Here is a 26,577-nt window from a genome sequence, read left to right as displayed (position 1 = left end):
TAGATACTGAATAATAAGCCTTAAGATTTGGGATGTGCAGCAATTAAAATATTCATGATCAATTGCGTCATTTGGTGAAGTGCTATTAATATATGTAGATGCTATTAATCATTTTTGTCTTATTTTGTCAAATTTGCCCAGATCATTTTCCCATTTGAAAGCAGTGCATTTTTGTTACAGCTATACGAGTCATATATACAGTCAATAGTTCCAACGATTGGTTATTTTGATGGTAGCATCATGCTCTTCTTCATATAGCTTGTGGATTCTTGTTACAGTGGAAAGTTCTTGAGGGGAACTGGAATATTCCACTTCGCTGTTGCTTTTGTTTAGCTTAGTCTGCTGAAGGTGCTGAAGATGCTTTAGAAGCCTTTTAAAAGCTGTTTTTTAATGGTCACAGATTCTATCAAAACAACATACAGGGAATGAGCAGCTGGGCTTCAGCCACCACTACTACAGATGGTTTGAAGGATCAAACTAGGAAAATGAGTGAACAGCACTAAAAAAATAGCATGGTTAATAATTTGAGTAACAACTGCATGGTAAGCTCTGAGCTTGATCACTATCCTGCAGTATTTTGGGCTTTTCTCAACAAATAGTCATTTCACAGGCATCACTATCTGCCCTCAGAACTCAGAGGAACTAATGCATGTAAAGCTAACTCTATTCTATGAATAATATCTTGTGATACAGACTGTATTTTATTAGCTCTGTGCTAAAGGCAGAAGAGCAGTGTAGACGGATGATAAGATCAGATCATATTGGGGGTGTCCAAGCTTAAAACCTTGCAAATCTATTTTTCACAGATTTCATACACAAACATTGGCAGCGTATTCTACAACTCTGATAGCAGAGCATCTTGATATATTGTGACTGGGAGGTCAAAGCAGGATTAAATAAGAAAGTTGTTCATTTCTCTGTTGTCATTTTCCGAAACAGAGTTGTTTTTAGCTTGTAGATGGCACATGGGTGTGATCACAGACAGAATCCAATGTTTCTCTGGAGGAGGTCCAGATTTCTGACTCATTTCTGTTCCATCCACTTTCAAATGAGCACCTCTCGAGAAGTGACTCATCTGCTGGAATGGTACAGTGTTCAGAATCAGTATAAGAATCTTAACTGGTTTTGATTAGCCAAGTAAGCTGTCACAGGAATTCATCTTGCCAGTAAGTCACATTAAATAAATATAATTAAATAGAATAAAAGAGAAAAAACACATATATAAAAAAGAGCTGTGATTTTAGCTGATATTTCAAACCAATATGAATTTTTTCAGGACTTGTAACTCTACAGAAATAGATGCTATATTTCTGTTTTGCTAATCCAGTTGGATCTAGTCCAAAATTCTTTAAAATTTCCTACTTCTATGAACGTTAATGTCTCAGCATTGGCAGGTATGTACATGAAAAATATCAGACATCAGCATCAGCCCACAATTCCTATATCAGTGCATATGATCAAACATTATGTACATACTGTACTGAGAAACATGCATTGAGGAATTTGCAACAACTTGGTATCAAACCTTTCATTTTTTAATAAAATTAAAATCTAATTCAATAAAATTTACAAAGAGTAAACAAGCACTTTCTTGCTGTTGTTATTGTGCCACTGCTGCTCTATAAAACAGACTGTGAACAGCTCTGCTGACTGGGCATTTTAAGTGCTTGTAAATAGTTTAAGTAACATTATAAAACTACTCTCAGTGAAAAACAGTCTTACTCTGTGAGAGTCTAACTTTCACACTGAGACTAGAGAGAGGGAGAGAGAGAGGTGAGGGGGTGACATCAGAGATGGAGAAAAAAGATGAAAAGAGGAAAATTAAAAAGTGAAAGAGAGAGAGAGAGAGAGATCGAAGAGAGAGAGATACAAACTGAGAGTGAGAGACAGATTGAGAGTGAGAGACAGACTAAGAGCAAGAGAGAGAGTGAGACAGAGAGAGAGAGAAAGTAAAACGGGGAGGGGAGAATGTCAGAGAAAAAAGAGAAAAAGAGGAAAAGAAAAAATAGAGACAATGAGAGAAAGAAAAAAGAGAAAAAAAGAAAGAGAGGAAAAATTAGTAGAAAGGAGTGTGAGCATAAAGAAAGAAAGAAAGAAAGGAAGGAAGGAAGAAAGGAAGGAAGGAAGGAAGGTGGATAATACAACACTTTTTCAAAAAAGTTAGAACTTTGCCGGCACCAATTCAAAATGGGCATATATTTATCAAAAAACAATAAAATTCCTCAGTCTTTGTATTATTTCCAATTAAGTTTAAGGTTTATATGATTGGTATTTCATTGCACTCCATTTTTATTCACATTTTGCACAGCGTCCCAACTTTTTTTGGAAACAGGGCTGTACTACTTTCAGACTTTAGTGATACTGTAGCTAAGATACGGGTGTTAACAGTGTGAACAGCGACACAGTGTTGTCAGTGAACCCACTCTAAAACTGTTGCTCCACTATTAGACACATTAGGAAGTGTCTGAGGCACATTAGGAACATTAGGATGCGATAAACAAGGTTAAACGTAGTTGCTGGTGTGACTCAGTCTGTTTGGTGTTGGGAGACAGAGAGACACTGTGACTCAACTTAACAAACATCCCTTCTTCCCCGAGTTATGAATCACAGGAAGACTCACTTGTGGAAGTTCAGATTCCGGTTTGCGGTGGGCCAGCAGTTTATAGGTCCTGAGATTGTTCTCAAAACTCCTACAGTAAAATACAGCACAACAAAATGCATCTTCAGAACAAAACTGACCAGATGTAGTGGGAATCTTCACTGTCCACATCCAAAAATGTTTAGTTTTTAATCGTGTTTATTACACCTTCATTAATTTATAAACGTTTTAGTCCATTGTTATGTTTAATTGGTCAGACATGTACAAGAAACTATTAATCGTGCATGAGAGAATCAGCTTATTTACTACCTACAATTCTATCTGCAGTCCTTGTGCAGTGAATTTAAAGCATTACAATATAATAAATACAATTTCATCATACCTGCCACGGAGCCTTACAGCCTCTTCAAACTTCTTTTCATCCATGGCCTTCTGGACCTCTTGCGTCTGTTAGGATAAAGTGAGAGTTTTCATTTTTAAGCATTTCTTATAGCAGAATGTAAATTTTTGCTTAGTTTTTGATGGTAAAGACTCATCATAGAATGATGGTTTAACCCCTAAAAATCCCAGACTTATTAGATACTAAGGTTTAATGTTCAGTAACTACAGGAACTTCAGTGCAAACTGGCTGAGCTATTCTTAGTTTATAGAAGTGTGTAATAAAACTTTGGGCCTGCTGACGCGCCTTGGCCATTTAAGGGTTTAACCCATAAAAGTCTGGCACTCAGACAGGGCGTTTTGCCATGCAGTTAAAGAGCCTATATTGTGTAAAACACAAGTTATTTCACTTATTTAAATCAAGAGTTTGATATGGTATGTACACAAAGATAATAAATCCACATAAATGTCATAAGAAGAATAAAAGTAGAGGAAAAAAAGTTGCATTTGTGGCCTTTACTGCATGACGTTTTAGATAAATGGCTCAATAAAGGCATGTAGCATAGTTGCTTTCAGTTAATTACCAATCCACACAGTCACAAGAACATTATACTAGATAGATCCTAGTTTTCAGTGTGATTGGCTGAGAGTGCCAGTACGTCCCGATAACGGCACTCCAAACGAATCTCTAAAGTATCACTCCACCTCATATACTTGCAGCATTATGACAACGAGCTGTTAAAAAAGTAACAGCCACAACTTTAAGTATCAAGAATGCTGAAAAGAACTATAACGATAGCAAGCAAGCGACAAAACGACAAAACTAAAATGCTTCTACTGTAATCAACAAAGCAGTTTTGTGATAAGATACTTTATTTAATAATGTTTATATGCAGCAACGCTAGATTGGAGCCATTTTTCCTATTTTTCTTCTGCGGAGTGTAAATAAACACTCTTATTAATCAGTTTTTGTATCATAATTGTCTCAAAGCATAATAAAATTCAATAATGAATAATGAAACTGTGGTATAATCTGCGCTTTAATTGCAATAATACATGAGAGGAAGTGCTATATCGTGAGATACTGGCACCGATGTGCTGATCTACTCAAGCTTCGGCCTCGTGACTTCAACCGCAGCACACCACTGCCAACACTGCACGCTATAGCACTCTCTCTCATGTATCACTGCATAAATATAACACACTCATCCTGCTGCTAAACTGTGTAACTTTATGTGTCTGACTGTGTGGGGAGTTACACACACTCACTCACTTCTAAAGCCTGGCCAGCATCCAGAACTTACCATCTGCACACACTCCATGAGAGGCAGCCTCACAGCCTGGTTTCCACACAGAGACACGACGCAGGCTGCTGTATTAGCTGTGGTCTCTAGCAGAGCCAGAACGGCCTCCACGCCCATACGACTGGCCTGCATACAAACACAGACATTTGAGACATACAACTATGACAAGTATTTATCATTACAGTTCCATCCGGCCTGCTGAGGAAACATTCACAGTCAGTACAGTTATATCAGTTATATACTGCGACAAACCCTTCTGAACAAAAACATTTGCTAACTTTAGAGAATGAAGTAAGTACATTATCAATCATTAATATAACATGGTTTGGTTCCAAGCAATTTTGAAATTAAAAAAAAAAAAAGAAAAATGGGGTTTGGGAATTTAATATGGCAGCAGTAATATATTCATAACACATAACAACAACTTACATACCATTACTGTTAATACTAATGATCAGAAGGAAATATGGTCAAAATGTATCTGTGAAAAATGTAAACATGTCGTAAACACGCCTACTGGCCTCCTACAGTGGTGCCAAAGTAGCCCTGAGAAAGAGATTTCCTGGTTTAAGGACTACTGATGTCTCTTGGAGGTAGGAGGAACTTTTAAAAGACTACAAACTGGCTAATATAGAATGAAGCCAGGCTGGATGTGTGTCTGTATTTGTTACCCTTTACTTCAGTGCACTGTTTAGTGCTTTAAAATGTTTGTTCAGTCCATGCTGGATATTGTAGAGAGAACACTAATGGAGAAAATGCAAAAAAGCATATAAAATCTTGAATTCGGTCCAACCAATGAGGCTGAGATATGCAATGCTGTGCTACAGAATATTATACAACATGACAACATATCAAATGCTACTTGTAGGCTGGGACCCCCTTTAATTATTATATAGCGTTTTTCACTTCACAGACATAAATATTTATTTCAGATTCTTTATTTCATTTGACTATGTTTAGTTTCAGAATAACTATAAAAGGTCAAAGCTCAGGACAAAGAACATAAAACACGTGTCTGTAAAATTTTAAGACTCCAAATCCCTCTTTCCGCCTCACAGGCTGCCCTTGCAGTGTTTTTCTTTTGGATTTGAGGCACTGTGGAAACGGCTCGGTTGGGTGGAGGATTTAGCCCGGCGTTACCACAGCTGAGCATGTGTGGTGTACAGGCACAAAATCTGTTAATGTGCTTAGACTGAAAGCACCAGCTCTTCCACCAAATGCCTAGTAAGCACAGACAAGCAGGCATTACTCATTCACTCTCTCTCTCTCTCTCTCTCTCTCTCACTCTCTGTCTCTCTCTCTCTCACCAGGATTCTGTCAAAGGCCGAAGGGGTTCCTCCTCTTTGGACGTGGCCCAAGATAGTCACGCGCGTATCAAAGCCGAGATGCCGGACCACCAACTGGAGAGCAGACAAGCAAGAATCAGAACGGACTCTTTAAAAATGAAATGTACACTTCTTTATGGAATTATAATTTGGTTTTCTGGGTTGGCAGTCAAATTCTGAAAACTTCAAGGAATACTTCAGCATTTTTCAACCTAACCTCTATCTGCTACCTCAGTACTGTTTGGTCAATAAACTCAGACAATAATTTTGACTATAATGTTTTCCTGTGAGCCAAAGGGCAGCTGCTTAAGCACCTGTAATTGGGTGCACTGTAAAAGATCTTGATCTTGACAAGTACACCTAATTACAGATGCTGAAGCAACTGAAGTTTGTTTTACACCAGCTGGTCTCATATTCTTTTACTAAGTATACAGGAAAGTGTCAAAGTACTGTCTGCCGTAACTGACCACATGATACACATGGAGATTAGCCTGGAAAACACTGGAGAACTGTTTTCTCTGATATAACAGGATTACATAATATCATATTCCAAAATAAAGAAGATTCTAGACCTGTTACAATCACAAAATTATAACTGACGATTGTGATATAAACAATTGTAATTAACAATACCATTGTATTTTTGTTGATTGTATTCAACTATTAACGTACAAGCCTAAAATACTTAGTAGCTCACAAATGATGACTGCCACAGCTCTATAAATATGGCTTTTTAGATACATTTACAGCTGTATGCAAAAGTTTGAATACTCCTGGTTAAATTACACATTCTGATTTTCTATGTGAAAATAAGTTAACACATCCTGTACAGAGAAGGCACTAATATATGGCATTTATCTGCAAATTCTAGTGCACAATTTCTATTTATTTGCTGAGTTTAACGTATTGGAAAAAAAAAATTATATATGAAATGTGATTGATATAGTGATATACTTTTGCGCATTCTATGGTCACATTTTATTTCACCCCCAATTTGTTAAATTCAGCAAATTAACAGTAATTTCGCATTAAAATGTGCAGAAGTGTGCTCTGTGTGGAGGACTTGATTTAACTTATTTTCACTTAGACATCAACAAAACATCTCATTTTGACCAGGGGTGCTCAAACTTTTGCACACAACCATACATGCCTCAACCCACTGGATGAAAATGCACCCAATTCACATTCTGAAAGCTAAAAGAATTGTGGTCAGCTCAAATAATTGCCATCGGGTGATTACGGAATAATTGTGACAGGCCTAGAAGACTCACAACTAAACATTTCTTTGAAAAGGTTACACTTTATTCTACCACGATCACACTTTAAGGTTTCAATGACTCAACAAGGGGAAAAATAATTTGAGCAATCAAAGCACTAGTGAGGAATAGTAACAGTCAAAGACACGAGCATGCAGTAGCAGAGAGTTTTACTAGAAAGCTGCCATGCATGTGCAAACTGAAAATTTACATTAACGCAGCAACTGGAGCATGCTTACTGTTTCTAAAGCAAGGTGGCAAGCACAAGTTCTACTCCTGCAAGGCCTGTTTAGCTAGGACTGAGTTTTGCTATCATTTTGGTTGATTTGAGCAGAAATACAGGATATCTTCCAGTAGTGCTGCTCAAATCTAGTCACAGAATGCCACAGCACTGCACACTTTAGACCAGTGGATCCCAATCCCAGTCCTGGGGGCCCAGTACTCCACATGCTTGTGTTGTGCCTAATCTAGCACACCTGGCACAGCATATGAGGAAATTATTAATAAGGAAATTAATTGAATCAGGTGTGCAAGAAGAGGGAAAACACAAAAATGTGTTAACTATGGGCTACTCAGGACTGAGAATGGCAACCACTGCTTTATGATTTTATCTGCTCCAACAAGCATGCTGGAATTTATCAGCTTATTATGAACCACTTCTTTTATAGTTGAAGAAAAGGCACAGTGCTTTGGCCTGTCAGACTGGTAAGAAAATAGCTTAAAAGTGTGAAGATTTCAACTAATTTTCAACTAAATCGCTAAACAAACCAGATAGCAAGCATATATCGGTTCGCTGGCTTGATCAGGTTGGCACCCCGCTGACTGGATGCCGCTGCTGGTCCAGTGGTCTGCCCAGAAAACGCTGAGCAAAAAGCCAGTGGGCTGCCAGCTTTGCTGTCAGCAGGCCAACAGTGGCCCTCTATGCTCTTGTTATATTGGAATGGATGTAAAGAGCTATACTATCTATTAACTGATGTCAAAAATCAAATTCACACAAGTTCTCCTTTCTTCTTATGCTAAATGTAGTTGATCAGCCAAGAGCTTTTTGGTGTTAAAAATTTACTTCTTTAGTTTTGCAAAGGAGCTGTGAAGATAACATGGCTAACAAGTAATGCTTAAATCATCAAACTGGCTAAATGATTAAACACTTGCCTAAAATTTAGTTAACTAGTCTAAAATAGACATGCTTAAGTGATTTATGACACTGTATGAACCACAGTAATCTCTAAAAAACAGACAAAAATGCATGAGCAAAAGTGCTGAGCAAATAGCTAGCATATAATGCCAGCTATAAACAGTAGCAGTAGCCATCTTGAAGCCTGCATTCTGTCTGTAATTTTGCCCTTTCTTTATAAATAACAGAGTTAGAAACCTCATACGTAAATCTGTTTGAGACTATTTAACACTTTGACATGGTTTGAGTTACATGTTTGACGATTTAGACATGCAGTTTGCACAATTCTGTATGTACAAGCTTCTATTGATTGTTAGCTGCATTAGCCTTGTAGCTCCAGCCCAAAACTAATGAGGAAAACGTCAGACACCAAACCTACATCTAAGGTTTACGTCTAAGAGGAATTTTGTGTAAATTCAAACTAGTGCTAACAAAGAAACAAAAAAAAAACATGAAGTAGCCTGCTATCAAGTCCAAACAATAGTAGAGGACTGGATAACAGACAAAAATAGAATCTGTCTGCACTTAGGCGCGCTTAGTCCGCTGGGCAGCTAATGGGACACTGATAACACTTCTATGCTATAAATATGTGGGCGAACAGTGTGGCCGGCGTGAATGAGCGATGGGAGGAGAGCGCAGAGGTTGCTGTTAGCTCCACAGTGATCCCAGACACCTACAGAGCTTACTGCAGCTACCTTACCACACACAGCGTGTGTTTGAGCTTCCCACACAGGTCAAAGCCAGACAGTGAAGCCACACGAGAGGTCAGAGAGGTCAGAGGTCAGTGCAGGAGCTGTGCCACCAACAAGCCTGATGTACTTACATCCTTCACATGTTCAGTGGTAATAGGCTTGTTGTTACGATCAATGGCGCCCTCAGCTACTATTATGATATTCAGCCTTTTCATTCCTGCCCGATTCTACGTGAAGGAGGGGCGAGAGACACATTACAGGAAACTGACAAAAAAACACAGTGTCAGGGGGTTCCAAAGATGGAGACCATACTGTGGAAGCTCTATGTTAGACCTTGAGAAATTGCTCAAAATTGTTAAGATGAAATATTTATCCATTTCCTTCGATATCGATAAATAACGATTAGAAATTTATAATATCAATTATTATTCTATAATACTCTATTTTAGGTCTAAATAGTACTCTGAGACCTGAATAAAACAAAATGCTTGTTCTGATGTAATATACTAGCATAAATAAATTATGATCAAGACAATAAATAAAGTAATTTTGAGGACAGTGCACTTTTACCAGACCTTTACATTCAACATTCATGGCTTTCTTACCAAATCAACACTGTAATAGTCAGCTAGCTAACACTACAAACTGACCCAAATAACATTATTAAAATAAATTCTTCAAAGTTGAAACCTTTGATGCTAGTAATGGTTTGAGAAATGAAACAATACCTCATTTATCGATATCGAAGAAATGTCATATTTGTTCGATTTGAATAATTATTGCTATGGTTTTAACACAGACCACACAGCGCTGTCACTGTAAGATAGATAAGATTTGCTCATCTTTGATATTGCATGAGCTCTAAAGACTGGAGTTTGACTTTTCACTCCAGAGCTGCTTCCACGTCTGCAGGTCCCCATGTGTTTGGTCTCCCCTGACATCACGTTACAGTACTCACATCCTTCACTGTACTAGAGGTAATTGCTTTTCCATGTCTGTCAATGGCTCCCTCTGCCACTATGATTATGTTCAACCTTGAACCTCGGGATCGAGTCTGGGGTCATGAACACATTCATAATTCCACATAACATATGTATAAAACAACCATACAGGAAGGATACATCAGCGAATCCATCAGAAGAGGTTACTTCACAGTATGATGATATGTAACATATTCATAACATATAAAAATACATTGTAAAAATTAAATTCTGGCATCTGAAATGTAGACAGTATATCTAATATTCCTCATTATGAGACTGTTGTAGGAATAAGATTACATTTATAAGCTTATGTTACTGCATGGGCAGATATTCTTGCTTGATGTAAGAAATCATGCCTGGAGGATATGAAAATGATTTGTTAGAGCAGTAAGATTGTTTCATTTGATACAACTTTGTCAATGTCTAGAACTAGTTAAACGATCTTGTAATATGAGTCAAACAATCTTACAATGGGATTACATTACAAGATACTATCACTTGCTAAGTTATCACTATTTGCCATGTAATATCACCAACCGGTTCACATACTGTCATCAGCTCAAGCAGTAAACATTAAAAGGTTCAAATACAGTTGTTTCTATAGAAATGGAACGTGTTAAAAGTCTTGGAAGGTGAGGTCTAGGTTGTTTTACCGCAGAGAGTTTCTCACACATCTTCTCCTCCCAGCCGTCTTCAGGGGGCATCTCAGGAATCAAAACCCAGTCAGCTCCACATGCCAGAGCACTCACCAGTGCTAGGTAGCTGCCCACACACATAGCAAGACAAACACCATCTCACAAGTTTTCATTGAATCAGCCGACTCCGACTTCAGGTCTTGAACGTGCTAAGTGAAGTGGTGCGTTAGTTTAGCTGTAAAGCAGAGCAGCAGAGCACTCTAACGTGATGTTGTGAGAACGCTGCACTCAGACTGAATTAAACAGTAGGATACATCAGTATAAAAGCTGAAAAACACCCACAGGAATGGGTCATTTTGCTGATGATAAATGTGACGCTGAGACAAATGATGAATTTATTTCCAAATGGATGTTCCTCTTACCCACAGTGTCTGCCCATCACCTCCAGAACAAACGTCCTCTGATGGCTGAAAGCACACACAGTAATAGTAATTAGTTTAGAAACGGTTTATAGTGAACAATTATAAAACAGGGATAATGGCTAAGCTAAAGTAGTGTTACCACATGACTTCATATTCACTAATACCATGTTTTTCTGATCTGTTCAGAATCTATGGCCTTCTTCCATTTATGTTTCTTAGGTTTTACATATGGGAAAAATAAATTTTAAAACATCAAATGTGTCATAACTTTGCAGAGGCCACATTCCATGTTTTATTTATTTTTGAATTTTATTTAATATGTTAAATTCAGCAAAATAACAGTGATTGTCCATAAAATTGTGCAGAAGAGTAAATTGACCAAGGGTGCACAAACTTTTGGATACAACTGTATGTTCACAGTAACGTTAATCCAGGTGCATTTAGTCCCAATTCATACATTTCATAAATGTTTATATATATATATATATATATATATATTAATTAATTAAAAAAATATATATATTTTTTTATAGGCCTAATAATGAGTGAATATGTTAGTAAATAATATTGTATAATTTAAATATTATATATTATACATTATTACAATAGATACCAACATTTCAAAATTGTTATAGCTGAATTTGTTCATATTTCTTTCCTTCTAGTATATGTGGCAGTAGCATGAAATGTTATACTCGAGACTAACTCAGCTCTAACCTCTGAGCGGTGGTCATAATGGCGTCCACCACTTCAATAATTCTGTGGAGAGCCGAGTCTGTTCCAATGGTCATGTCGGTGCCACAGAAGTCGTTGTCAATGGATCCCACCATGCCCACAATGTGGAGCGCTGAGTACCGCTGTACAGCGTCTTCTTCAATTAGACCTAGAAAACAGCACACAGACCATATTTAACATGTTGAATGGAGCACAGAACATGTTCAGAGTAAGAGAAATACTCCAGTATCTCAATATCTTGCATTTAACTGAAAGAGAGAAAATAATACTGAGAGCTAAAATAGATTTCGCTCTGACAGATGCAAGGATGTGATTATTCCCCAGACTCAAAGGAAACGCTTTAAAAACAAATAAAGACATCAATCACCCCCATGGCTCTCATCACTCACATACTGAATCATTTCAGATGAAAAAAAAAGCACAAAGGAAGCTTCAAGTGTTCTGACCTCACATCTCTAATACCCTGCTACGTGGGCGAGAAGGACGTTAACAGATTACGCATCAAGGAATGTCTCAATATCAGATTAAGTCTGATCTTATGATATGCTATCCTATACATTGAGATTCATTGTGGCAAAATCATTCTACTCTAATCTGTGTCTGGAAAACTGCCAGCCAGTGTCCTGATCTCTCAGCATGGTCCCAGTCATAAAGCAGCATTCTCCATTCCCAAGACGGCTACTCAGCATTAATCTCCTCACTGTAAGAACACAAATACAGGCACAGACACACGCACGCTAGGGCTGCACGATATATTGTTTGTGAATTGTTATTGTGATATTGCCACATCACAAAAATGATAGCCTCTTTTCTCTTCTTTTTTCAATAATCACTATTGTATACTTATTGCCAACTCTTTATTTTTTCATTCATGAGATCATCATGATAAGTTAACAAACATGAATTAATTTGGTCAAAACTAATGCAGGCGAATCCTTAATCGCATATCTCATCAAGAATTCACTAATGTGTTTTCAATATACTGTAAGTTGTAAGTTATATCATAACTGCAATATACAGTGATATAATTGAAACACTGCACAGCAATAAATGGGAATTCCACAAGTCAAACTTCTGCATAATTAAATGGTTAAGATGCAGCCAAAGTCTTTCAGAGTGTTTTGATGTGATATTAGCCATTCATGAGGAGCTTACCAGAAAGCAGACGTCAGAAGTTTTCAACACCACTTAAAGCTACCTCAAAAAAGATTTTACACAAAATGGTTACAAATGCACAGCCTGACAATGTTTTTAAGGCCAGCAAACAGTCGTCAAAGAAAACTTTTTTTTTTTCCTTTTCAGATTTACCTTAGTCAACATTACATAAAAATACTCATAAGATAAATGTAAGTTCATTTTGGATAGTAACTAAAATGCCTATATTTGTGTTGACACCACCACTGTGAAGAAACCTGAGCTTCACTGCAATGTACCATTTCACATCAAAACCCAAATACACACACACTGTAGAGCTTACCCTGCTGGACGAGTTCAGCCAGTAGTCCACTCCACTCCTCCCTGAACAGGTTGGCCCCTGTAAGACTGCCGTCTCCACCAATCACGCACAGGTTGGTGATGCCGCGCTGCACCAGGTTATGGGCTGCCTTCAGACGCCCCTCGTGTGTGCGGAACTCTTTGCACCGCGCGCTGCCGATCACAGTACCACCCTGGAGGAGGCAGGATATTAAAACGTAGTTCAAAAACGTAGTTCAATTTCAGTTTAAATGTAAAAAGTAGTCTTCAAAGTTTATGTACATTTGTGTGTCACAAGCAACCAGTGACCACCTTTTTTCACATAAATAACAAATAATTATGTTTTTCTATTAAACAATTTTATTCTATTATCTTGTTTTTGACTGTAAAAATCACTTGACAATTTTACACTATTATTAATATAAGGATAACTTAGGCAACAGGCAAACAGGCAAAGCTGTGTTCTGTAATGAGCTGACAATAGAAGTCCCCAGTCATGTAGTATCGTCAGTAAGGTATCTTTGAAAACAGAAAGTGGAAAACAAATCTGAACGCAACAAAATAATTGACCAGAATTTATGGGTGACATGTATAAGAATAGATTTCCCATATCTCAGACTTTTACAGCCGTACACCTTCAAAATAGTTGATAAAGCCACATTTTATACACGTAAATCACATGGGTTGACATCTATGAGATAAAACGGTGTCAAATGTAAGTGATGGATTGCTAATGAAGCAAGATTCATACAAACAGCCATGCATTTAATGGTTAAATGCACAGTGTTTGCACAAGTGCCCAGAAAGAGTTGTTTTCCTGGAGAAATACTCTACTGACACCAAAAGACTAAAGTAGTTTTTAATGCCTAAACATACAGAGGCGGTTGCCTTGGAAATCAGTAACCTTGCCCCCCCGTCTAGCTCTAAGAAGAGCAGCTGTATGTCTAGCTCTGTGTGTGTTTCTGATGGCTGCCTCAGTGTGTCTCTGTGTGTGTGAGAGTTTCTGTCTCTGAGGGCCACCAGCTTCTCATGACACTCACCACTTGCAGCATGCTGGAGACACTCTCCCATGTGGCCTCCTTTATGTTATCACCCCCATCCACCATACCCTGATATCCCTGTGGGTCAGCACGTACACACACACACACACACACACACACACACAGACACAAACACACACACTGCATTTTATTAAATACATTTATTATAATATGCATTTTCATATATTTATTATACATTTCTATTATTAATGTACAAGTGACACTACATATTGTTGCATGTAAATGTTATGTTTTGTTAATTTTACAAATGGAAATTTCTAAATACCAAATGTGGCATAGATTGAAAGTTCAACAACTGCGCATTCAAAACAATTTTCCTTTTCCAATAAGCTACAAGTGAGAACTTTTTTACGTCATGATTACATCAAGCTTTTGTTATAAATGTGACTTTTAAAGGTTAGTCTGATCACTGTGACAGACGCACACAGTGGTACATATAGAATAGAAGCCACAGCATATGGTCTCTGCTGTATGTGCTGCGTATGTATGGAGGAACATGCGTGCGTGATTGAGCTTTAATGCCTTCAGGCTGTTATATAAGCATGAGTGAAGACCCCCACGTACACGCATGCAGCCACTGGTGCTGGGTCAGCACCGATTAGCCACACAGCTTCAAACAATCCATTTAACGCAATAAGGATTGGATTGCTTAGCAGAACGCTTCGCTAAGACGGCTTTGTATATGAGGACAAAAATGAATGACTCTTCTTAGGGATGCACTGATACGGGAATTGTAAGCCTCTATCGATATAAAACATTTTTCATGCCCATATCTGATGATGTCAATACATTAACATTTAAAAAATATAGCAATAGGAGCTAAATTAGCTTTAAAGAGAAATATAACATTCATTTGTAAGGTGTTAAAAATGCAGTGAAAGGAAAATGAATAAAATACAGATGTTTTAGCACAGTAGCCCAAAAATCTGCTCTTCTATACAATCGTAGAATACAATAAATACATCAGTTTGAAAAACTGGTCAAATCTGAACATCTGCCCAATTACCCAGATTTTATATAATTATATATGCATTAGAATACATTACTGCATATGTCTATATTGTGCTTTTATTATTATTCACAAATAAATTTCACAGCCCTAAAAGGTGCAATTTTCTGGTAATTTATTTTTCTCCCCTGAAGTCTGCCTATAACATTAGTGTGGTTTTATATACCAAAAACAGCTGTTTTTGTTACTGTGCCTTTAAGACTGATATATGTCATAATCATTATGTTGCAATTATGTAATGAATGGTTGTCCTGTATTGAGCCACTTTCAAAAAGCAGAGTAAGTTGAAACATTCCTTATAACTTCTGCATGACTGGGTGAGGCTAAACTAACATCACAAAAACAATGAATTCAAACAGGCTATTTTGGCAGCTTAGTTTCATATATGGACTGTATGGACTGGGAAGTTAAAAGTATGTTTTGAAACTTTAACGGCAATAAATGTTTGGTTGCCCATGATATGGGCACTTTAATAAATATGAATATTGATTTTACGGATTTTGTTTGTTTGGCCATTTCATACATAACCGCTTATGATGAAAAAAAAATACACATTTACTAGGATTAGCGGATTATTTTTTGCAGATAGTTTTGTTTTATAACAAAAAGGAATCATTTTAAGCATTAATATTTTACTAATATATGTATATTAACCTATATCACACACTCTTCACTGGAAAAAACCATCAATTATTACCTTTTTGTTTCAATGCTTACTTTATTTTAATGAACAGATTATAAATAAAAAAACAATAAATCAGCAAATAAACAAACACATACAAAACTGTGTGACCACTATCGAAGCCATATCTGCAAGATCTTATGCAGTGCACAACACACAATGCCTATGTCTGCAGTGCAGTGCAAACAGAACCCCTTATCATGTTGCACAGCCAGTGTTTACAATTCACATATTGTAAATAAACTGTGCAGACAGCCTAATGTGTATTGTAGTCTATAAAACTGCATGACTAATATGTGTCGACTGACACGGGTCTCATCAGGTCAAAGTCCTCTTCCTATTCACCACTTGTCAGATAAGGCTCTGTTTATTTCCTTTTCTCTTTACTTGCAGTAAACATTACTTGTGCATAGTCTAAACAATCTCACCTCATGAATGAAGTAAACTTTGGCTCCCACATAGATTCCCATTCGGACCACAGCCCGCACCGCTGCATTCATCCCTGGATACATAAAAAACAAAGACATGTAATGTGAGGATGGGCACACATTAAAGGAATAGTTCGATTAGTAATGCTAATGTTGTTAACAATAAATGGAAATGAATAGTTAACAATTAGCAGCACTTCAGTGACATACTAATTAGTGGTAAAATGTCTACAGTACTAAACAGTTAATCTATAAAAAAAATCTCATTCAGTGCGGTCTGACATGAAACGCTCTGTTCTAGAGAAACTTACAGAGGCAGAATTGTTCACAGTGGTGGTGATAGGAACCAGACGTCTGAAGAGTTTAACACCTTTAAAATCTCCCTCACAGAAAGTTATTATACAAAACGATTACAAATAGAGAGACACTGTTTTATAGTGATAAGTGATCATTTTAGTGATAGCTTTTGGCTTACATCATATTTTTAAAATACTGTGAAGGTCATTGTAAAGCAAAATAGTCCCAAAAAGAAAACTCAGAAAACTTTTTTTCAAATTCACCACTATTTTGCCAACATCACCATTACATATAAACACTTCGAAGACATGTGTAGGTTCACTGGTGGTTTTAGATAGCAAATAAAATGGCTATATTTGTGTTGTAGTGATTGTGACCCCTGGGTCCCATCACCACCACTGTGAAGAAATCGGAGTCGGTGAGCTGTTTCACATCAAACCACTCTGAATGACTTTGTTTACATATCAACCACTGAATTATGCAGAGATATAAGGAATAGTAGAATACAGGAGTAGAAGTAGAAGTAGGCCTTATTAGTGCAACCACTGCGCTACATTTTGCGATTGCAATAGAACTCAAAGGGAGATGCAACTTGGACTACCATACATGTGGCAACATTTCCTTGTCACGTAGGCCTCTCTCATCTCATATTTCACCTATAAGAAGGGCACTGTGCTTACCTTGAATGGGTGTCTAAGCTACAGGCGTTTAAATTTAAGTTTGGTGGACACTACTGTAATGTCTGTCCAAATGTTTATACGATATGCATGCCCAAGTAAAGGGCTTAAACACGGCATTTGTAGAAGGCTTATTTTATAGCTGGAAATTCACTGATTTTTTAACATGTCAGCATAATTCTATGGTTAGGATGTAAATAAACTTATTCAGAGTGGTTTGACGTGAAATGCTCTGCTCTAGAGAAACTCACTGAGTCAGAACTGTTCACAATGGTCGTGATGGGAACCAAGTGTTGAAAGCGCAATTATAGCCATCTTATTAATTATTCAAAATGACCATTGAACCTACACAGGTGCTCTTTTACCTAGGTGATACTGATGATGGTAAAACAGTGGAAATTTTTTTTAAAAAGTATGTTTTTTTGGGTACTATTTGCATGCCCTGCATGTACCTCTCTGCCATGAATGGATTAAAAAAATACATTTTAGGCTAAAACCTCGCAAAACCATCATAAAACAATGTCTCAGGCATCAGTCACCACATTCATACCCACTCTGTGTAATAAAACATTCTACAAGTTAGCTTTTAGAAAAAAAAAATGGATGGAATTTTCCTTTAAAGACTGTATGTATGAGTGCACAAGCGTCTGTGTTTTCTGTCTCAGTTCTCTCTCCCTTCCTTCCTTGTTTGGTAAAACTCCCACAAGCTCCTCCTTTATCATGACTCTGTCTTTCTGAGGCTCTTGCGGAAGTTAATTGCTGGGTTAGCTGAGAGCAGTGGAGGAAAAAAATACCAGCCTGCTGTACCTCTTAAAATGGAGCACAGTCTTCTGCAGTGCAGTATAAATAATTGCATTAAAGGTTTTGCTTTCACACCACTTGCCAAACTGTCCCACACTGAAACAGTAGATGACGTGTAATGGTGTTACTAGGCAACACGTTGAGCCAAACCAAGACTAAACATTAGGACCAGTGTAGGCAGCACCGCTCTGTTCCTCAGAAACTGAAGCTTCAGGATGAGCAGTGCTAATGTAAATAGCATTACAAATGTAAATACATCAGCCAAAGTCAGCTGTGAGCGTCAATACAGATTTGCATACATCAAAGATAAAACTCCTTTTAAAGACATCACAGAGTGGGGAAACCGTGGCATTATGAGAACTCCATCCAAACCACAGAAACAAACTGCTGTTCTGAAGGACAGAACAGTGAGTCTGACGTTTCATTTAGATATGCAGTCGATTATTTATCATATGTGATATTTGCACTATTTGTCTAAAAGTTTGTCCAATGTTTCTTGTGAGAGCAATGGAATTAAAGGGCCCATACATTTCATTTTCTTTGTATTTCCTTGTGTAACATTTGTGTAGGTTTATGCACCAAAACAGGCCAACCCCTCTGTATCCTTGAGAATTAAACAGACTGCATTATCTTGTCTTTAAGACTGCTATATGTAAACAAGCTGTGCTCTGATTGGCTGTCCTTAAATGTGCTTCATTCAAAACACTGTCTGGCTGAAACACTCTTTAAAACTTCAGCGTCAATTGGCTGAGCTAAACTGCTGTAGACTGAATAAGTGGGTATATGTAAATGTGTCTGTTTCCAAGACATCACAGAAACAATTAATTCAAAAAAGGATTAGTTCCCATACATGGACTGTGTAAACTGGGGAATGTGTAGTGGTAACATTTTAACTTTAACATAGTAAATCACACTATTTTATCTCAATGAAGCTGGAAAAATGTTTTCCATGACAGGGTCCTTTAACCGGGGGCTTGTCCCCCTTTGCTACAGTAACAGCCTCTGCTCTTCTGGGAAGGCTTTACACTAGATGTTGGAACATTCCTGTGAGTATTTGATTGCATTCAGGTACAAGAGCATCAATGAGGTCATGTACTGATGTTGGATTATCAGTTCTGGATCACTACAACTCAGCCGAAAGGTACATTGATGGAGCTCCATCACTCCAGAGAACACAGTTCCACTGCTCTACAGCCCAGTACTGGGGGGCTTTATATCCCTCTAGCCGATGCATGGCATTGTACATGGTGACCTTAGGCTCATGTGTGACTCCTCCAGAGCTTCCCATTCTATTAGCAATGCTTTCTATGGAGACTGTGTGTGCATAACACCTGTATCAGCAATGGGTGCACCTTAAAAAGAAGTTGTAATTTCCTTATTAAAAGGATACTTTGGGATAGCATACGTACTTTAATTATGGAGGCACTACTGACATGTGACCTTTAGTTCAAACGGCTTTCAGTATATTAACCCTATAACCTGCCTACCAAAACACAAAATGATACAATTTATTATAATTTCACTCTCAGATTCCTCGGCCTTCGCTCATTTTCTGTGAAGAACATATAAAATAACCCATTTTCAATGACTTCACACTGTTCACACATTTATATTACACATGTGGTGTTGTGGTGACCCCACGGGGAATAAATGTGTGGAGGTGCTGTGTCCCTTCACTGTGTTCTCCTCCTACATGGCCTGCTGTTAGTGTGTGTGTCTGTGTGTGTGTATGTGTTTGTATATGCATGTGTGTGAGGGTGGACACCATGGACAGGCTGCTTACTGGCTACAGCTGCTAAAGGAGAACCCTATGCTGGCCACGTGTGTTATTTTAAACATCTGGTATTTTTACATCAATTGCTATTGATTGATGGTATTGATTTAAGAAACCAATAACGTAGTGGGTTCAACAGACCCACTGAGTAATAAAAACATGAACACCACACAAGGGTTAACTTCTTTTGTTGAACAGGTACATGACTCTCACTTTTTTCACCCTTGCAGATTACACTAACTAATACTTTTCCAGCTTTAGATTTTTTCTAAATGTAACTACTAGTCTTATTTTAGACTGACTGTGCCTTTTACTGCTCTCACTAAATGTCATGGCTTCAGTGCTTTATAGATTTATTGAGTCCCCAGTGATGCTCCAGCTGAGACGCCTAACGCCTACAGAAGCTCATCAGTGATGTTATCAGACCTTAACAGGGCTCAAATCAGTACATACTGCCTGAATCTTCATTAGTCACCATCTTAAGCGCTGCCGAAAAACCTCAAGACTGGATTGAAATGCAACAATCATTTGAATGTGAGACTACTAGACATCATGGTGCTAGTCGGTCTTAAGGGCACAGCAACAAATACAGCCTGTTTCATTCTAAGGGATAAAGAAAATGCATGTAAAAATGCATTGACTCTACATAAACCCAAGCAAATGTCATACTTGGACCTAAGGGAACAGAACAGAATGCAAGAAAATATAGGATTGGCTCCTTTAATTTGCTAAAATCTACAACAAATTAATACATTTAACCAAAAAGATGAATTCAGGGTGGCAGTGACTTGAAATTATGCACATTTACGTTTATTAATTTAGCAGACCTTCTCATCCAGAGTGTTAAAAATCTAAAAGAGGCCTAACCATAGCTTGATCTATGTAGCTATAAGAGTAATAGAAGAGTTGAGTCAAAAGCTTTCATAGGTTTGCCCCAAATGAAATGTGGAATTTCCATATTTCCTTGTTCATTTAAATGTGTAGTACCCCGACTTCTCTTTACCAGAAGCAACTAAACTTGTTTAATCTCTCTTTTTTCCTACTCTTTATGGCACAAATATTCCTTCCCAAGGAATTCCCTTTCCCATAGCCACTCTGCATGTAGACACATGGAACCTTTGACTCTGATCTCTGGTTGGTTCAAATAAACACATGGCATTAAATTTTAGTGACAAAATGCCAGCCCTCAGGCTTTTCCTCCATGAGTTGTGAGCCAGGAGTCACGTAAACGAGCACGTAAGCTAATCCACAGCTGTTTTCATTTAAATTAGAGTTAAATATAAAGCAGTGAGTGGTAGAACAGCTCCACTGCACTGTTGTACTATCATAACCACAAACTGCTTATTTGTTTGACATGTTACGAACTACTAATGCTTTTTCTCACAGAAATATCTTCTACACCACGTGTTTAACGTGCCTAAGTGAGGTTTTATGGAGAAATACCACAGAATCCTACAGCATATATGTCATAGAAACAGCTCAAAAGTTGCCCAAACACCTGAAATTTTATGATGAGTTGGGGCTGGACGATATACCATTTATACTAGTGTACCAGGACACTGCTTTTCAGTTTTATTGATATTTAGTCATGTATTTCATAGACAATTAGAATTACATCTATGACATAAAGTGATTAAACAGCAGTGCCTCTGTTGCCAAACAGTTTGTCTTAAGGTTTTTAATTCTACGTTATGCTCTTTACTCCTGGCATCCAGGACCTGACAGTTAACTGCAGAAAATGCTGACTGAGGTGACTAAGGTGCTTCAGCCTTTAAAACATTTAAAATATGTAAATGAATCCTGGGTTTCCTATCTAGAAATGTGCTTTCTGGCTGGTCAGTCCATCCAAAAAACTCTCTCAGGTTTTACTAATTCTAACTTTTTAACTTGGTTATGAAACTGTTCTAATAAAGCAAGCAAGCAAAGTTTATTTATATAGTGCTTTTACAACAGGTGTTGTCACAAAGCAGCTTTACAGAAAGAAAAAAAAAATCAGCATTGCATAAAGAAAATCCAGGTCCGAGCCCCCAATGAGCGTCGCCAGTGGCGACAGTGGCAAGGAAAAACTCCCAAGAGAAGGAGGAAGAAACCTTGAGAGGAACCAAGACTCTGAAGGGGAACCCATCCTCCTCTAATAAAGAGGAAAAAAGATATTAATGCAGTGTTATTGTCCAACTATCATCTGAGACTGTGATATCATAATATCTGCCATTTATTTATTTCAAGCAATTTTGGACCATTCATTTTTAAGCTCGGGGCTCACACACTAGCTTATGGCTAGAACATTAAAATGGGACTCAACTTGTTATTTTTCTCTACTACAAGATGTAGCCCTGACCTCTGTAGTCATGAAGGTCTTTAAATGCCTGGTAGTAGACCACCAAAAGACCATTACAAGCCCTCTGCTGGATCCCATGCAGTTTGCACACAGAGCTAACAGGTTTGTTGATGATGTAGTCAAGTTGGCCCAGCACTTCATGCTACAGCATCTCGACAGTCCTGTGACCTACGCTAGAGTTCTGTTTGAGGACTTCAGCTCGGCATTCAACACCATAGTGCCAGAGCTGCTACAGGTCAGACTGCGCCAGTTATCTGGGCCAGATCCCATCTGCCGGTGGTTCATGGCTTTCCTCATAAACAGGAGACAGTAGGCGCAGCTTGGGAAACATATGTAAGACCATCAGACCCTCAGTACCGGTGTACTACAGATTACCCTCCCCCCTCAACATCAATGACTCTGTGGTTTCCACTGTGGAGTCATGCAAATTCCTGAGTACCTCTATATCCAGGGACCTGAATGAGAGAGGAAAGCGGTCTCCATAGCCAAGAAAGCCGGCAGAGAATGGGCTTTATTCACCAAATTTCTTCTTAAAACTTCCTAAAATGCTAGAAAAACCAAAAGCCATTAAAGCCAGCACAACCAGACACGCCAACAGCTTTTCCCCCAGAGATGTAGAGCTCATCAACCATGGTGGACACCTTGCACTACTGTATTACAGTAAAACTGATGTTTATTTTTCACACGTATATATCATTCTGTAGCATTCTGTATAGTTATTATAGTATATATCTAATACTCAGACCTGCATATTTACAGATATTTACATGTTTCTTCAGCTCCTTTCACATCAGCTCGTTATTATTCAACTCTATTCATTGTATACTTGAAATAAAATGAAATGAACCTTTTAGCCAACTGTGCCTGAACACATCAGAATTAGACCTCCGCATTTAAACCATCCATGCAGTGAAACACCACATACACACTAGTGAACACACACACACACACACACACACACTAGGGGGCAGTGAGCACACTTGCCCGGAGCAGTGGGCAGCCCTATCCACAGCACCTGGGGAGCAGTTGGGGGTTAGGTGCCTTGCTCAAGGGCACTTTAGTCACATACTGTCAGCTGAAGGGATCGAACCGGTGACCTTCCGGTCATAAGGCTGGTTCCCTTACCTCCAGCCCACGACTGCCCCTATTTGTCCCTTATGTTACCTTAACAACATACTTATTTGTCCCTTAGATAGTTGTTAGCAGTCTGCGTGCTCGTCTAGTCTGTTCAGTATGTCATACATGTCTTCACCCACCAAGACAAATTCCCTGTATGTATAACATATTTGGAGAAATAGTGATTCTGATGTCTTGAGGTATCATGTTATGATCTTTCTGCCATATCAGAAACCTTTAAAGGTAAAGCGTTTTCAGGCACTCCTTATTTTTGTATCAAAAAATGTATCAAACTCTAGTAGCTGAAGTTTTCAAATTACTCAATAAATAAATTAATTAAGATACAAGGTGACGATATGGGAAACATAATGACAGTGAATTTTATCAATATCGCCCAGCCCTATAGTGAGCACACTAGGAGTATCAGGTTATTCTATTCATCTCTGTGCCAATGCAGCTCTTCTGGGCTCATCTAATACAATGTAATACAATACTCCACACACAAAACAGGGTCCACCTTTGCGCCACAGCTCTTCTCAGAGCTCACTTCTTCTAGATGTGAGTGACTAAGCCTTCCTCACTGCCTCAGTCTGAGGGTGATGCACGCGGTGACGTCACGGCGGGCTTCCTCTGACGCCACCCTCCTCGAGGGTTAAATATCACTTTTGCTCATCCTCCACCATTGAAGCCGTGACTACCGGCTCACAGGTCCATAGCTGCCCTCACTGCGCCTGCGCAGGCTGGCAGTGCGGCAGCAAGACGGCACTGAGCTGACTTCCTGGTAGCCTCTCTGAGGAAGGCACGGTGAAGTAAAAAGGAAGAGAAAGAAAAAGTGAAGGGCAGGACATTTATTTTCTTCTTCTAACACGTTTACGCGTGGGACGCAGGTTCGGTACGTGAAGGCACGTGATGCTGCGTGACGGCCGCATGGGGGATAAAAAAAAGACTCCGCAATGCAGTGTCTGAGGAGAGTTACTACAGGACGAGGATGGACTGTTACAGTATTAAAGGCTAGGATGTGCACTGGACCCTCACATACTTACGCAGATGATTTTGGATGGTTTCATCACCAATATAAGCCTAAAAGACATAGCTGCATAGATTAGACCTGGTACCTAGCACATTAAATGACTTAAATGACACCGCACACCTTGGCACGCGCCGGCTCGCGCTCACCCATGAGTGAATTAGTCATTTGTCTAGTCATGGGTCAGACCTGGCTCGACACATAAAGCTAGGAGGCTGAAGTTGGTATCTTCTTATTCGAACTCTCCGGTCCACCTTAAAAGGTGCATCAGTTACATTCTGGCGTCTCAGGCGCCACAATGTAACCACTGCACCTTTTAAGGTGGACCGGCGAGTTCGAACCAGAAGCCGGAGAATAAGAACGAAACCCCCAGCCTCGTGGCTTGACAGCATCAAGAACTGACACGAACTGTCACTTCTGGCTACTAAGAGCCAAGATGACACTGTTTTACAACCCCCGCTTCGTGCCAGAGCGCCTTCGCCCTCTAGGAGCCGCGGCAATGTCACAGACCGATGGCAGTTACCTTGAGCATCTCCTCCGCTCGTCAGCACCGCGATGGCTTTCCCGGCTCCGGTGAGATTCTCGAAGAACTTCTTGTTGTCCGGCTGCGCCATGTCTCCACAGCTCACACACACGGAACACAGACAGACACAGAGAGCAAGTGTGATGAAAGGCGAACAGAAAGAAAGAAAAACCAGGAGGGTACCAAAAGGAGAGAACCAGTTATATGTGCTGAAGTCGTGCCGGTAGAGGGACCCTACAGTCCGCCCCCCCTTTTCCTTTCTGCCTGTATCCGTGCGCGCTCCGGCACGTCCTCCACACCCTGCCTGTCAATCCGCATCAGCCTGAGTGACGGCTGAAGCCAGCCAATGGCGAGCCGGATCACGTAGGCTGTGGGTTTTTTTTAGACCAATGAGAACCTTGGTAAGGAGGACGTGTGGGCGGGGCTAGAAATGCGCCTCTACTATAGGTTTGGTGCCGGTGGTTTGCATGTGTAGGCCTATGTGAAAGCCCCCCTGCTATGGGGGCTTGAAAGCTGCAGGTAGGCAGTTCAAGGAAAGCATCTCACTTGAAACGTTGTATTTTTCAAATATAAACAGCTATTTAGTACAATTTTAGATAGAGGCCACTCTAAGCAAGGCCAAAATGCTTAGCAACCATGACTAGCTTAATGCAGAAGTATGGCAGTTTTCTCAATTTATGGAAACACAGTGACCCCAAGATAAAAGCAGCCTCACAATAGTCTCACAAAATGATATTCCCCTTCAGTCAGTTGGCTGTGCTCCCTCATTCATCTCTCTGCAGTTCTCCTGGGCTCTTCTAATACAAGGTAATACAATACCCCTAACACAAGAAGGGCACAGCCGCTTCTCCTATGTGTGTGAATAAACTTGCATGTGTATGTGAAAGCCTCTCTCCAGGGTTTTAAAGCTGCAGGTAGGCAGTTTAATGAAAGTACCTCATTGAAACACTATTTTTCAAATATACACAACTATTTAGTACAATTTTTAGATAGAGGCAACTCTAAGCAAGGCCAAAATGCTTAGCAACCATGACTAGCTCAATGCAGACTCAATTTATGGCAATTTTCCCAAATTTGGCAAACCCAATGACCCCAAAATAAAAGCAGACTCACAAAATCAGATCCCTCTTTATCAACTAAACCCATCGGTTAGCCACAATTGAACCTGAGCAGAGCTGTTAGCAGTCCAGCTAAGCTAACTCTAAGCAGCTCCTCTCTCCTAGTTAGCATCACTGTTCAGCAGCTGTTGTCAGACTGGTGGTTGAAAATCGTGCACTGTCTTCATTTATTTGATTTGACCATGTTGGCAAACTGAACTTTTTGTTGGGTTGTTTTGAAACGATGTAAGATGTGGTAGCACAAAAGCAGCATATAAATGTTGAACCACTCAGTGAATGTAGTCATCAAGCCATATCCTGCCCAAATGGCTCTGCGGCCCTGAGCACACTGAATATTTTTCGCGCATACAACTTTTCTTATCTCCAAAGCTTCAGAGATCTTTAGAAGTAACTGCAAAAAAAAGCCAAGCCAAGATATGCTTCACATAGATTCAAATCTGCTGTGCTGAACCCAAGGGAACCCAATGAGCTCGAGAACAGCCAACAGCAAACCACTCACTTCGCAAAATCACAGTATTGTCCTTTAGGTGCTCAGATGAGGTCTACACAACTGAAGTGATTTAACATGCTTTGTGACCGAGTGCAAGATTAAACATGTAGGTACCTACTTCGACATTTGGCACACGCTAACTTCCAGAGCAAATTACTGGCTGAGCCTGTTGAGCTTTTGCTGCCAGATTATGCTGTGGTTGTGGTGATGATACAAATATAGCTGTACATATATTATTTTGGATACACTTTATTTTTTTA

The 26,577-nt window shown here is 39.0% G+C and overlaps 1 protein-coding gene across 8 annotated transcripts in view; it reads right to left on the bottom strand.

Moving 5' to 3' along the window:
• The window catches only part of pfkpa (phosphofructokinase, platelet a), a 44,475-nt gene extending 19,450 nt beyond the window's left edge, over window positions 1-25,025 (bottom strand). For 4 of the 8 annotated variants that reach the window (XM_036582389.1, XM_036582424.1, XM_036582371.1 and 1 more), the window contains exons 1-12: window positions 24,710-25,025; window positions 16,157-16,230; window positions 14,017-14,094; window positions 12,981-13,170; window positions 11,486-11,651; window positions 10,769-10,813; window positions 10,365-10,473; window positions 9,687-9,782; window positions 5,589-5,681; window positions 4,282-4,407; window positions 2,982-3,046; window positions 2,621-2,690 (exon numbers count right to left, since the gene is read on the bottom strand). In XM_036582389.1, coding sequence (XP_036438282.1) covers window positions 2,621-2,690; window positions 2,982-3,046; window positions 4,282-4,407; window positions 5,589-5,681; window positions 9,687-9,782; window positions 10,365-10,473; window positions 10,769-10,813; window positions 11,486-11,651; window positions 12,981-13,170; window positions 14,017-14,094; window positions 16,157-16,230; window positions 24,710-24,800 — 1,203 coding nt within the window. In that variant the 5' untranslated portion in view covers window positions 24,801-25,025. Of the gene's footprint in view, window positions 1-2,620; window positions 2,691-2,981; window positions 3,047-4,281; window positions 4,408-5,588; window positions 5,682-8,859; window positions 8,956-9,686; window positions 9,783-10,364; window positions 10,474-10,768; window positions 10,814-11,485; window positions 11,652-12,980; window positions 13,171-14,016; window positions 14,095-16,156; window positions 16,231-24,709 lie in introns of all 8 variants that reach the window. The other 4 variants (XM_036582379.1, XM_036582415.1, XM_036582363.1 and 1 more) reach the window with 1 other exon arrangement.
• Between the last annotated feature and the right edge of the window lie 1,552 nt (window positions 25,026-26,577).

Source organism: Colossoma macropomum, unplaced genomic scaffold (assembly GCF_904425465.1).
Source record: "Colossoma macropomum unplaced genomic scaffold, Colossoma_macropomum, whole genome shotgun sequence".
NCBI lineage: Eukaryota > Metazoa > Chordata > Actinopteri > Characiformes > Serrasalmidae > Colossoma > Colossoma macropomum.
This window is presented reverse-complemented; position numbering and strand designations above follow the sequence as displayed.